Consider the following 14,766-nt stretch of genomic DNA (forward strand, 5'->3'; position numbering starts at 1 on the left):
TACCCCATTGCGAATGATGTCGAAAACGTTTTGTGTTTGCTGGGAAGGACGCATCACTATAAGAGCCCGTCTCCAAAATAATGGCGCAACCCAAAATGGCTGATTTGTACTAAATGAAGATAATGTTTTACCCACTGTCGTGCATCTATTGTCTCATTTAACACTGGCGAAATCATTATTTTAAGTAAACAACGAGGCGAAATACTTCAATGCCAATTAGAATATTAATTATGAATGTGCCAAGTTTTAATCAAATTAAATCCTCATTATACAAGGAATCACCTAGGGCTTGAAATCGATCAGTCACGTTGCTGCTATACTCCTTCGATTGGTTCAAGTAACACGCACGCGTATCGCGTCGACTCGCACGCACTGAAGCGTGTTATATCGTGTCATATAACATGACCAAGAACCAATAAGATTGCAGAAACTTCCAAGTGTTTAAGTTTAAGAATAACAGTTGCTAATTGGCCCAATTGTTAATAATACCACGGTATAGTTAAAATTAAGTTTTCCAATTCGTTTTGCTTTATACGTACAATTCGGTGGTGTCGTTGGTGAGATTATGTTGTTTTATAGGAAATCGTCCAAAGAAGCATGTTGTGTCACTTTGGGCTTAATGTAAGTTAGGCTATCATGGCTATGGTCAAGAATAATGACAATAACAAGACTTTGAAGTGAGTAAAAAAGGCTTTTCATTATTGGCAACATTATTGGCTACTGAAAATCGGCCGTTTTTTTGTTGTTACACCCTTTTGGGACAGGCTATAAATGGACATGATGAATAGATAAATGGGTCTCCAAATTAGTCTTTATTTATAACAATGATAATAAACCTTTTTTTTTAGTTTGAAGATAAATTTTAATGGATATGCTAAACAGAATGTATTACATGTATTATGTCCTTTTTCACTGTTTCTGACTTTTAAAACTTTTATTCGACTGAATTCCATCGGACTTTGCCTCATTGGGTTGTTCACCCATCTCGTATACCCATGTGTCTTGAACTACTGCTTCTTCTCTACTTTTGCCAGGACATCAAGACCTCCTTCTCTTAAATTCAATGTTATTTTTAAACTATATCCGTACAATTAACCGCAATTAAACCAGAATTAAACCCACGTAATTAAATTAGAACTTCCGATTTGACGTCATTTGATCTATTATTTTAAAGATTACATTAATCATGTTAACAAAATGTGTCCTTACATGCAATCAATAAAACGGTATCTAAACTATTCAGGCTTTCCAACAATATATTACGTGCCCCGCATCGAAAATAGATAGACACAATTATTTATTTTTTCCTTTTTGTGAACGAGGACGTGGTACGCCTTATGTTACTTATAACATAGCCTCTTCGCAATTTGCATTCTTTAATAAAGGGGCGGGTCCGATTTTTTCATGTCCTGTTCTCTATCTTACATTGCGGCCTAGTACTATTGAAACAATAAATATATATGTTTTCAAAGATTGAGATTTATTACTCCAGTGGTTTTGATATGTGGAGTAAAAACGTGCATAATAACAATACCCCATCGGAGAGTACAAACTTCCGGTTTTGGCTACTACAATTCACCAGATTATTTTTTCACACTATCTAAACGAAATATACACGAGCGTTTAATTTTATGGGATGTTAGCTTTCTTCTGATACCGAAAGCTCAGTTGAAGAAAAATATGCGTTGTTGATCGGATCACACCCTTTTCAGTCCAAGAGAACGCCAAATATGGATCAGGAGTATTACATAATAATACCCTGCTATGACAATAGCTGCACTAGGTTAATCGTATAATCTCCTTATGTGGTTAGCATGGCTGGGCCAGGAAATACACAAGGTCAGCCAATGTATGTACATGTATTCGGTACATGTACCATATCTTTTACAATGGGTGATAAATTTCTGGTTTGTTTTATTTCAAAACGCAACATTCGATATTCTAAAGCTTGGTCCAAATCCAAGAGAAGAACCAACTCTAGTAATTTATGTGGTTTCAAATTATATCAGACGTTGCCGTTTTGATAGAAATGGTGTTTGTTGATGTGCACAGTTTCCCATTAGATCATAACATGCTGTTGTACATCCAAGGTCAAAGGTCTTTTAATCCATATTTGGCGTTGTTCTGGGACTGCTTTTAAATTACATCATACTGACCGTTTTCACATACCATGTCACGCTTGCTGGTCTTGGTATACTAATCGGTCACGTAACCTCAAGTAAGGCATTTGACCTTGGCTTCTACCAGCATGTGGTGATCTAATGGGAGACTGTACCCATCAACAAATCTCATTTCTGTCAGAATCGTAAAGGCCAATATAATTTGCATCCACATAAACTGACCTCCGTAAAGGATATGGGGCATAAGCAGACGTTGGCTGACCTTGCGTATTTTTTGGTCTAGGCAAAGTGACTATGGGAAGATAATGAGGATTAGCACAGTGTAGCCATTATCCTAGGTCGGTATTATTATGCAATATTCATGATCCATATTTGCAACTCTCATAGACTGCTAATACCAACTATACCGTTAAAATTTGCATATTCAATTTTACCCTTTTTTTCCTTCTTCCGCCAGTCTCTATTTAATAAGAGCAACTTTCATATCTACCTTTTTATCATACAGATCTAAAGAGCAATCCACGACCACTTAACAATACATAGAAACGTGTACATGCATTTGATGGAATAGTAACACTAACATATTGGTAGAACCATGTGCACGTAATGCATAAAATGCACAAGGATATAAGCCGGAAATGAGGAACACGGTTTTTTTCTGCTAAAAAAAAAAAAAAAAAACCGGATTAAACTAATAGTAACTTGTAAGAACATAGAACAATGAGTCTTGGTGAATAACTTTGGTATATAAGATGAAATTCAGATAAATGTAGACAAATGCTTCTTTATATGAAAAGTGTGCAGATATCCAGATTTATAGTCAAAACAAAATGTCAAATCGGTGCTTTTTGTTCTTGCTAAGCAGCAATATCTTTTCAGATAAAAATTCGTATGAAGTGAGCTAATTTCTTTATTACTTTGTTTGATAATGTTTTGCAATTAAGACCATTTTTTACATATGAGTCAGAGCACTGTTTGATTGGATGAAAGAATATGGTTTCGTTAGTACATAGTTAGAAAATTCAATAAAGGGAAGTTAGTTTGCCCCAAGAAGGAAACCTGCATTATAACACGATATTGACAATTTCAATATTGAGTTTTCATTTTTTCCTCTGATATTGTCAAGCTCTTGATTAATTCGTAGTTTGATATGGGGTCAGTGAACTGTGGCCTCATCCCAATGGCATAGTTCAATAACCTCAATTAAACAATCATAGTGCAAAATTTGACCTCAAGTGTCAGAGTATGAGTTTTTGTACCCAAATTTTCAAAGGTCATTCAATGAATGTGCAAATGTATTGGGGTTAAAGAACTGTGCCTTTGATAGGTGGGCATGTTGTGGATCCTAGTGATATTAAACGCTTTTGGATGAACGAAAATGGGAGAGTCTTTGCATGTGTTGTAACGAACGACTAAATTATGAAGATTATTCTTTTATTGTTCTTCCAAGCTTACTCTAGCATATATTTTGGTTAGTTATATAATTATAACATTTATAATCAGACAATGTTTTTATATTATTTTATTAAATATTCGTTTAATAATAGGAAAATCAGGTTTCTTTTTAAAATCTATCTTTGACTATTTCTGGTATTTATGTTTTTTGCATAACATTGCTCACCAATAGGATATGAAATAGTTATATTGGATCTAAAAATCGGCTCAAAAACCTTTGTTTTAGTATTTTGTGAGGAGAATCGTATTATGTAGCCTATGTAGGTTATGAAGATTATGACTGCTCGCGCTGTATTCTTGTACGCTAACTTCCGGGATCATCCGCAACATCGTCACCGAACCGTTTTTACTGCGAACAATACCACATATTCACCACTATTAACCTAATTAAATAATTGTTTCAACTAGTAGAAAAGGGATATAATTTTTCTGTTGATAAGTGCATAAAATCATGATTTTTTATGTGTGATTGAGGGCTTTTGTTTTAAAAAGACAGTCAGTTTACTGGGGCATGTCAAAATTCACCCGGTTCAATTTCAATACCATGCGCCATAGGCAATCCAAGAACTATTCACCACACCAGGGACCCAGCAAACACAAAAATGTTTTAAAAACGTTTTTCATAAATTATATTAGTGGCTTTTGGTTTACATAAAAACGTTTTAATAACATTAAAATGTCGGGTTATATAAAGATCATGAAAACGTTTTAAAACGTTTTGTATGAAAACAACTACAACAATATTTTTTAAATGTTTTCAAAAATGTTATTGTAAACTATTTTTGCAAACATTTTTTGCCAAATATTTTGTCAACACTTAAATGACATTATGTTAAAATATTTGCACTCAGCAAACACAGAAATGTTCTTAAAATGTTTTTTCAAAACGTTTTAATAACATTTAAATGTCGGGTTATATAAAGGTCATGAAAACGTTTTTAAAACGTTATTGCAAATATTTTGGGCAAACATTTTTCGCAAAATTTTTTTTCAACCCCAAAATAACATTCTGTTTAGAATGTTTTGTATCAAGTTTTCAAACATGTTTTTGGAATGTTATTAAAACGTTTTATACCCTTTATATAACCCGACATTTAAACGTTTTCTCTAAAACATTTTTTGTTTGCTGAGCAGTAGATTATCAAAAAATGATTTTTAATGTTATGAAAACCCTTAATATACCCTTTATATAACCCGACATTTAAACGTTTTCTGACAACCTTTTATAACCTTTTACGAATGATAAAGCGATTTTTTTATTCTGCTTTCTACTGATATTATAAATGGATCGTGGATACCCTTGTTCATCTATCAGTGCACAGTTCTTTAACCCCAATACATTTGTACATTCATTGGCTGACCTTTGAAAATGTGGGTACAAAATCTCATACTCTGCAACTTGAGGTCAAATCGTGCACTATGGTTGTTTATGATGCCATTGTGGTCCATAGTGACATCAGACTTCTACACGATTGTGTACTTTAATGGACACAATTAATAATCACGATACTCTGCAAAAACGAGGTCTAAAGTCAATATCTCAAAATGAGCGTACCTTTTCAGTGAAAACTAGTATCTTTTGTGACAACAATATCTAAATTTGTCAGAAACTTACGATATTGACAATAAGAACAAACAAACAACATAAAACCTTCCGGTTTAACGCTTTTTGGTCTCATGAGAAAGTGATAACCTGGAGCCAATCTTGCAACAGGTTGGTCAACAGACACTATGAGGCAAAATAGTATCATGGTCAGTGGCACAGGTCAAACTCCATTTACTTATTATTGCTAAAAATTTGACCTCAAGTAATAGAGTATGAGTTTTTGTACCCAACCCATCCAAAGGTCATTCTTTGAGTGTAGAATCAAATCGGTGTTAAGGAACTGTGTCTTAGAGACCCGCATGTTTGAAATCGTAGTGAGAATAATACGAGAATGTTGTAGTTGTCTGAAATTAAAACGAGGCATATTTAGGAGAGCGTGAAATCGGAAGTAGGTTGCAAGTGGGTGTATCTTACTGACCGTATCGCGCACATATCAGACTATTCGACACCAACACATTGGATGCATTCAAATGTAACAGATTTGAACATATTGACCGCTTTCTGAAATTGGTATCATCTTCTTTGAAAATGCATCAACATATCCATAGCGTTTTCTTATAAAAAAATTGTCTAGCCTACCCAAAAAAATATTGGAAAATGTCAGATTTACTTGTGGTATTATTCATGGGCGTAATCACGACATCTACATATCGGAATATAAGTTTGAACACATCGGATACCCCGAGAGCGCCAGCGTTGACGCGTCCGGCCGAGGTGTTCTCAGAAATTTTGCAGTGTAGACAGAATGTAAGAGTCATATGATATCTTATTCGCTGTCAATGTAGTGATTAATTACCATAGCAATGGGTTTACACTATTTTTAATGTTTTGCCCTGCATTATAGTAAGGCCGCACTCATCACACGTGTATGTGTACAATCATTGGTTAAATACAATACCGCTCTTTTCAAAGACATTAGTCTTACAGGTGCAAGTGAAACCTACAATGGCCTCTATATAATGTGAATTTTTATACACTTACGATCATGTTCTTTGACAGCGTAACGACTAGTGCAGGGCGATACATTCAAAAATAGTGTAAACCCATTGCTATGGTAATTAACCCTGTTACATCACTACAGCGAATAGTGACTCTTCTGGGGCCGATTATTTTGTCTTATTGACCACTATACCAATAATGTTTTTATTCTTATTTGCATTTCTGCCGATAAAATGCACACACGTCGTAAATGCTGCTGGATTTATTTGTGTGTGTTTATAGTGAATTTACTGAGTTTTGAATACATCGTGCACAATATTCCTTGTATCTATACCGAAATTCTTGCTGTTTATAGTGAGACACGGTTACCGCACAAATCATGTAGCAATTAGCTTTACCGTACATTTGCAATGACCCCGAGGTCACATGGGGAATCCACAGATCCTGGAAAGAAAGTGTGATCATGGCTGCGAACATGTAGGTTCTGTTTTGATAACTCTTGGGGGGGTGAGAAGCGTTCCGAATGTCCTGCGCGCATCGAACGCATCATAAAGAAGACTACTTCCGGTAATACAGCACACAATTTATCCTCGTGTGTTTATAGTGCAAATATCTCGCGCCAATATCCTTCGGTTGAGAAGGATATCGATGTACGGTACATACAAATACGACTAATGTTTATAGTGAGAAAGTTTCCAGATAATTTCTGACCGGAGAGAAATTATACACCATATACCGCACATCTGCTCCCACTATAAACACGATGATTGATAAACATGAATTAGTTTTGCAAAAAAGTTATATAATATGAAATTTATGAAGAAAATAATTGATTTAACAGTCAGCTTCGCTAGCAGTAGTAACCTGCAGAGACAAATTGTGCTGATAGTGTTAAATACAGATTGCAATGACGATTTGTATTGAACACCCAATATCCTTTATTATTAGTAGTAAGAATTATCATCAAGCGATCGAGTTTGGAAAATTTGATACAAATCTGTTCTTTCTGACATTAACTTGTCATAAAATAGGTGTTTATGTTGACCGTGTGATAACATTGTGATAACACCTGCGGTGCTTTTCGATTTCAATGGGTAATCTGAAATTGAAACATCTAATTCGATTGATACGAATCAACGCCGGTAGGGAAGTGATTGCATTATGTATACGCACAGGGTTGATGTCTCGAGAGGCTTAGCATTCAGGATGTATTTCATTTGGCGGGAAGTTTTTTGACTTAATTCGTATTGTTTAAAAATATTAAAATCAAGTACATGAAAAGGTACATCTTCTGGAAGAACGTGATTTTTTTTTTATAGAAAATCACGCACAAATGGGTTTGCACTGAAAATATTTGAAACATCCATTACTACTCTCATTCTTTTTCTTTAGGCTCTCAAATCTTAATTTGTTATGGTCAAAATATCAGAAAAAAATATGGTAGACTTTTTAAAACTAACAAGTTAACAGGTTCCAAACATTGCTAATTTTAAGTATTAACAATTAATAAAAATTGATATTTTTTATCGAAGTAACTTTATGGTCGGGGTTTCCTCCCAGCTGCATACACTTTAACCTGCTGTTGTGTCAGTTGGACAACTGCTTGGTTACTGACATGTGTTTAGAGTAGAGTATTGAAGTAATCTGTGTGTAATTTGTGTTCAGTTTTATAGACATGATTTTAAGATATGCCTTGTGAAAAATTATAAGTTTCTTTTTGAGGCCAGTTTAGTAGTCTCCGACACAGTTAAGTATTGTTTGAAACCCAGCATGACTGATGGCAAGTTACGAATAATAGCTAAAGGCTATGAATGTGAAATTTTGGTTAACAACGACCTTGTTTACAACCATGTATGAAACTATAGAGGTTGTGTATATGACGTATCATACCGTAAATATGGCGGACTACTCAAATGCATTCAACAAAAGCATGATTGCAATGCATAGGACATTAATATTTTGGACATAAGGGAGCTAATAGCCCACGCTTTGCTAGCTTTGTTTGTGTCCAACATTGTCTGAATGTAGTGGGCTCTTCCATACACCCCGACATGACCTTAATATCAAAAAGGGGTTTCCAATTGGAGTCACCCATTCAGGTTACTCCATTTGAATTCACACTCCATGTGTGGAAGATTTAGGTTATGTCTTGAACTTCAACTGGCAAAACCCAATATCAGAACCAGAAGGTCACATTAGGCGAATGAATGTGAAATTTTGGTTAACAACGACCTTGTTTACAACCATGTATGAAACTATAGAGGTTGTGTATATGACGTATCATACCGTAAATATGGCGGACTACTCAAATGCATTCAACAAAAGCATGATTGCAATCTACCGCGACAGTTCATCTCACACACAGAACAAGCGCACTACGATCGAATAGGTTGATGATAACATTTGATTCAATGGATTGCACTGCGCCGTGATTACGGTGAAGGACACCGGTTCAAATCCTTTCTTTGGAGCCAATCAATAATTTTACGCACAACCTCAATTCATGGTATTGTATGGGAACTAATGTAATGTATTGTTCATGAGAGAATTGTCCAGCAGGTGGTGCACATAGCCATAGCAGCTGCTATATCTAACCTCCTTGGAAAGCACCAACCAAAAAAAACCGCAAATGTTAATAGGACAGATTACGCTCTGTCTGTCTAGACGACAGCGATTTAAATAAGGGGAATCAGGTAAAGAAGTATAATAAAGGCTGAACAATATAGCCCAAGGACAAACCATACAAGTTACATCTAAATAATCAACGATAATGGTGGTAATATACGACTACTAATAGTACTGGTTAATATTCATAATGGGAAAATTGTTAAGATGTTATAATTTATTAATGTTCATGTTACCTTCCTTTTTAATTAACATTTTATACTGTTTTTACCAACCAAAGTCAACTAAGGTCAATAACTTGTATTCATATTGGTCCGGTGCATGTTCTTGCTACTGGTACTATGTAACCCAGTACTCTCCCGCTATTTTATTTTATTTTTTTAGATTTTGAACACATTTGAAAAATATGCTTAATTAAAAAAAAAAATCATAAAAAGCATGATTTTCGACCAAATTTCAAATTTTGGGTGAAGTTGGTCAAAATTCCAACAAAAAAAAAAATAATATAAAATAAAAAAATATTTTTATCTAGTTTTTAAAAATTTATGAAAAAAATTGGCCCAAGAATGAGGTCAGAAAGTTTCCACAATTCCAGAATTAAGACCACCCTTAATGCTCTACGTGCTAGCCGTAAGCTTCAACATAAAAAGTCCAAGTTTTGAGATATTTTGTCAAAATATCAAAAGCTATCTTAAGAACCACTGAACCAATACTAGGCTTGTTTGTACTAATTTTAATGCATTTTTCATGCTGATTCCAAATATGGTCATGAAAATTTACAATTCTGAAATGTTTGAGTTTAAAAAAAAAATTGTCGTCTGCAGTCGACACACGCGTGGAAAGAGTTAAGGGATGGGGTATGAACGTTTGGACAGTATTTATTGTGGGATATTAGAGCACATCAGACATATCGAATTGCATTCTGAATACGAAGAATGTCCTGATGATATCAAATAATTTAGATTTTTTGAAATTCGCAATGTATACACATTTTATGACAAATGATTTATACTTAAAGTGTATGTAGGTGGGATTAAAGTGTATGTAGCTGGGAGGAAAAGCCGACGATCAATTGAAAATTTTGACCTTTCGTATTGAAAATACCAAAATAATTAGGTCTTTTTGGGAAATAATCCATATCTTCAATATGAAAGGTCAACATTTGCAATTAATCGTCGGCTTTTCCTCTCAGCTACATACACTTTAAGAATATGTCATTAGATTTATAAAATTTATTTCGAGGACTGTTATATATCAAAAATGTGAAAAATATCAAATTTTAATAATTTGTCATAAAATTTGTATTATATCGTGAATTTCAAAATATGAAAATTATTTGATATCAGAAAGACATTCTTCAAGCTTCGTATTCAGAATGCAATTCGATATGTCTGATGTGCTCTCATGTCCCACAAAAAATACTGTCGAAACGCTCAAAACGCTCATTCCAGATCCCTTAAGCAGTAAGATCAAACTTATATTAATAATTCTATTACTCTTACGACCCATTATTCAAAATCGCGCACTGTGATTTGTTAAAACACGTCACGTGAGAGCCCATTATTCTGCAATAATGGGTCGAGCGCCGTAATACATTCTACGCACGGCATTACGCTTGGTCACGCGTGCAATATTTCCGCGATACGCGTTGTCACGTACTTACGCGTACCCGCGTCACCTTGAAGTAAACAACTTAAAATATTTGTGCCAAAAATGATATTTTCTCTTTAAATCGCACTATTTTCTGGTAATAGAATAGAAATAAAGGGTGCAGCATTATCCTTTACACGCAAATAATGTGTCCTCGGCAGTAAAAACGTTTAAATAATGGGTTCGGCTGCGCCTCACCCATTATTTACGTTTTTACTGCCTCGGACACATTATTTGGGTGTAAAGGATAATGCATTATCCTTTATTTCTTAAATATACATTGCATCGATAATAAAGTGCTTTACACAAATGCACGGTAACTTATACATTTTATTTTTCTTTCCTTTTCCCCCGTACAGGCTGGCCGGGGGCAGAAGGTGAAACGGCTGGTCTATTAGAAGATGGAGAAAAGAGACAATTCGCTCCCGGAAAGCGGCTACTTTTACTGGGGAAAAGGCAATGGATCGGAGGCATGCCAGAAATGATTGATATGCCCGAAGAAAGGCAATTTAGTGCAGGCAAACGTCAGTTTAGCGCTGGAAAGCGTCAATTCAGCGCCGGCAAGCGCCAGTTTAGCGCCGGCAAACGTCAGTGGGTTGGTGGCCTTCCCGAATACTTGGAAGACGAGGACATGAAAAGGCAATTTAGTGCTGGTAAGCGTCAATTTAGCGCCGGGAAACGACAGTTCAGCGCCGGAAAACGACAATTTAGCGCCGGAAAACGACAATTTAGCGCTGGAAAACGTGATGGAGAAGACGAAGATGAATTAGATCTTATGGACATGTTTCCAGCTCCAGAAACAAGGCAATTCAGCGCAGGAAAACGCCAATTTAGCGCCGGTAAACGTCAATTTAGTGCGGGAAAACGACAATGGGTAGGTGGAGATGCTGAATATGTTATGACCCCGATGAGATGTTGGATATGGAAACAAGGCAATTTAGCGCAGGAAAACGTCAATTTAGTGCAGGAAAACGCCAATTTAGCGCAGGTAAACGACAGTGGGTCGGCGGCGATGTAGTACCAGATATGGAAACAAGGCAATTTAGTGCGGGTAAACGACAATTTAGCGCCGGAAAACGTCAATTTAGTGCGGGTAAACGTGCGGATGAAACAAACATTTTAGATGAACTTATTGAAGCTGAAGATGCTCAATAAATACTAAGCTTTGTGTGTATGTTTGTTTTAGGTTTGTTTGTATGCAATCGGTTGAAAATATTTTTTGCCAAAAAATGTTTGTAGGGCCCTTCTTTAAATAAGAAAATACTCCTGCAAAAACAATTTTATTTTTAATTAGTCGAAGTTATACTACTTTGAAAAAAATATAAATGACCATGTTGGGTGTCATTTATATCAAATAAATCTTGCAATTGTGTAGTTCTTTTTTAAAGTAACAATCTTATATTATAATTAATAATAGCATTAGAAAAGATTTTGGCCACAGATTATTTGTTTGTATTCAGATTTGATCAAAATATGTTTTACTTACAAAATGAACTTTAGATAAATAAAACTTTTTCACTGATAAATCATTAAATCCAGCAGAAGTTTGTTAGTTTTAACATGTGAAGAAGGTTGGATTTGAGTGAATTCCTTTCAATGCTATTACGCATGCGCAATAGTTGCAAACAATTATAACATGGAATATTTGAGGTTGATGCGATTTTAAAAATAAATCATCTGAATATCGTGATCTTCGATCTATTCTACATTCAATGCGAAAAGCAGCCGAATAAATCTCCTCTTAATGCAATATATCTCAAAATTGTACGTTTAATCTACGTAAAAATATTTACAGGCTGCAATATTATTGTGGTTATTTTCACACCACCAAGTTCGTAAATTTTGATGTACTCGGTGTTGTTACCTAAACGATAGTAAATATTTTGGAATATTTTCATTTACTGGAAACACTAAAGCTTTGATTCTCAACGTGTCCTAGATGACAAAACTGTGATCAAAACTGTCTGGGCTCAGATTGTATCTGCCAAATAACCCCCTGCAAAATGTATGCGTATGGTGAGCCACCGTTTAAATGCCTCTATATTTGCCCGCCTCTTCATTAGTTATGGACGGGGCGAGTTCTGGGAATTGTTTGGCGAACCCAAGTTGATGGTGTGGGTTATTGTTTATTATAAAAAAACACCTTAATCTTTTCAATCTGACAACACTGTTATCCTTGTTTTGTATGTTTTTATGTTGTTTTGTTTCAATATGTTGGCAATGAAAATGTATACAATTCGTATTGTATACACAATGTGTAATTTGTGTGGAAAACGCTAATGGAAAATACTCAGAAGCACTTTGTTTCGAAATGCTTTTAAACTCAAATAATTATATTTCTAGCAATTTCAATTTTCATTATGTGTGTAAGTGTGTGCGAATGACAGAAATGTTAAATCTCTTGTTTGATTTTAGTTTTCATATTTCACCAAGACTGTGATGGAATTTATGGTTTTGTGTAATTAAATTTACGTTAACAAAAGTGCAACAATTTTAATTAATAAAATCATAATTTATATTGAAATCCTAAACCTTGTATGAATAAACATTACGTTCTGAAATGTCATCTAGATGTGTTAGTTTCAGTGCTACACACGTCTGTCACTTGTGACATCAAGCGATGTCACCTCTGTCATGTGTGACATCACGTGATAGCAATATGTACAGCCATATCATTTCATTTAATGTTCGATCTGTACCAGTGAGTATTTTCAGACCTTTTCAAGTTCATGAAGAAACACATGTCACCAATGTAAAACAAACCTTGGTGATGAAGAGAAATATTTCAAAGAGGGCGTGCTCCATGTTAATTTACGTTTAAATGACTAACTAATTTTCTGGTAAAATGGACATTTTGGTGACTCAATTCATATGCTATGGAAATCCACAAAACAGATTGAAACACCATTGTTTTCTATTTTACCATAATATAGATACCCCAGGTGGACTATAACTGAAAAGAGCTGCCTTATTTCAACATTTACGGTTCCATGGTATGAAATTCTTAGCTTCAAGTTGAATGCATAGGACATTAATATTTTGGACATAAGGGAGCTAATAGCCCACGCTTTGCTAGCTTTGTTTGTGTCCAACATTGTCTGAATGTAGTGGGCTCTTCCATACACCCCGACATGACCTTAATATCAAAAAGGGGTTTCCAATTGGAGTCACCCATTCAGGTTACTCCATTTGAATTCACACTCCATGTGTGGAAGATTTAGGTTATGTCTTGAACTTCAACTGGCAAAACCCAATATCAGAACCAGAAGGTCACATTAGGCGGAGGCGTCGTATTTAATGTTAGCTTTGGACATTTAATTATTTTCTTTATTTTCCACCCGACTTACCCGGGTGAAAAAATAAAGAAAATAATTACATATCCAAAGCTATTACGCTAAATACGCCGCCTCCGCCTTATGAAAAAAAGATTAAATCAGCACCACGTTAAGGAAAATCAGTCAAGCATAATGTTCGTAGTCCGTGTGTATAGAGACGAATACCATTTTATTTTCAATAACGATTCCATTGGTTGGATAAATATAAATCAGATGTAATTGGCGATTATTCTTTTATGCTGCACTCTCTTTGTCGGTGTTTGAGAGTCTTGAATACTAATATCAAACATCCTTATTCGTCCCTTTGCGTAAAGCTGAATTTAAACTCAGTTGGTGAGGGTCTGAAACCAATCAAGTATAGTGATTTTGGCTGCTCTGGAAACGGATTGGTCAAAATAATTTCCTCGTCGCTCGGCGGCAGAGTTTAAATTCAACTTCAGATCATTTTCGAATGACTGTTTGTACGCTGCTTGTTACTTGTATTAAACGCATGTGTGTAATTCAAATTAAAAACAAATTTATTCTGTACATGTACATAATACTAGTTTTGACACGTTAAAATGAACATAATGTAGCAAAGGAAAAGACTGTTTATATCTACCAAAGAAACATTTGTCGAATGTATCATAATTTTAGTTTAAGTGCTTTTAGTAAAAATGTGACTAACAAACATTTAATTGTACATTTATTAAATGATGTATACCATCAATTTAAATATTAAAATCAGATATAGGTTCGATAGACGGTCTATGAAATAAAGCGAAAGCGTATCTTCTTGATCTTTGTTCGACTGAAAATTATTTATGTTGTGAAGTTGCATTTATAGAAATACAAAAACACATGTTATGGTGGTACTACACCCCCTGATAAATTATGTGGTTAATTTTACATTTTTCTCAAAAAAAACCCAAACAAACTACACACTGGCAAGTTATGTTAAGGGCAAGGAATCCAATTACTTCATTGAAATTTCAGTGATTCAAGACAAGTGGTTCATTATAATGCTTTTCATAAATAACGTACCGCTTGCCTTGAG

General features: G+C 34.9%; 1 protein-coding gene across 1 annotated transcript in view; it reads left to right on the forward strand.

The window, feature by feature from the left end:
• The window catches only part of LOC140139757 (uncharacterized), a 74,396-nt gene extending 59,889 nt beyond the window's left edge, over positions 1–14,507 (forward strand). Inside the window, 2 exon segments of the mRNA XM_072161464.1 lie at positions 10,755–11,288; positions 11,291–14,507. Coding sequence (XP_072017565.1) covers positions 10,755–11,288; positions 11,291–11,550 — 794 coding nt within the window. The 3' untranslated portion in view covers positions 11,551–14,507.
• Positions 14,508–14,766: the final 259 nt, after the last annotated feature.

The sequence above is a fragment of the Amphiura filiformis genome, chromosome 18 (assembly GCF_039555335.1).
Source record: "Amphiura filiformis chromosome 18, Afil_fr2py, whole genome shotgun sequence".
Lineage (NCBI taxonomy): Eukaryota > Metazoa > Echinodermata > Ophiuroidea > Amphilepidida > Amphiuridae > Amphiura > Amphiura filiformis.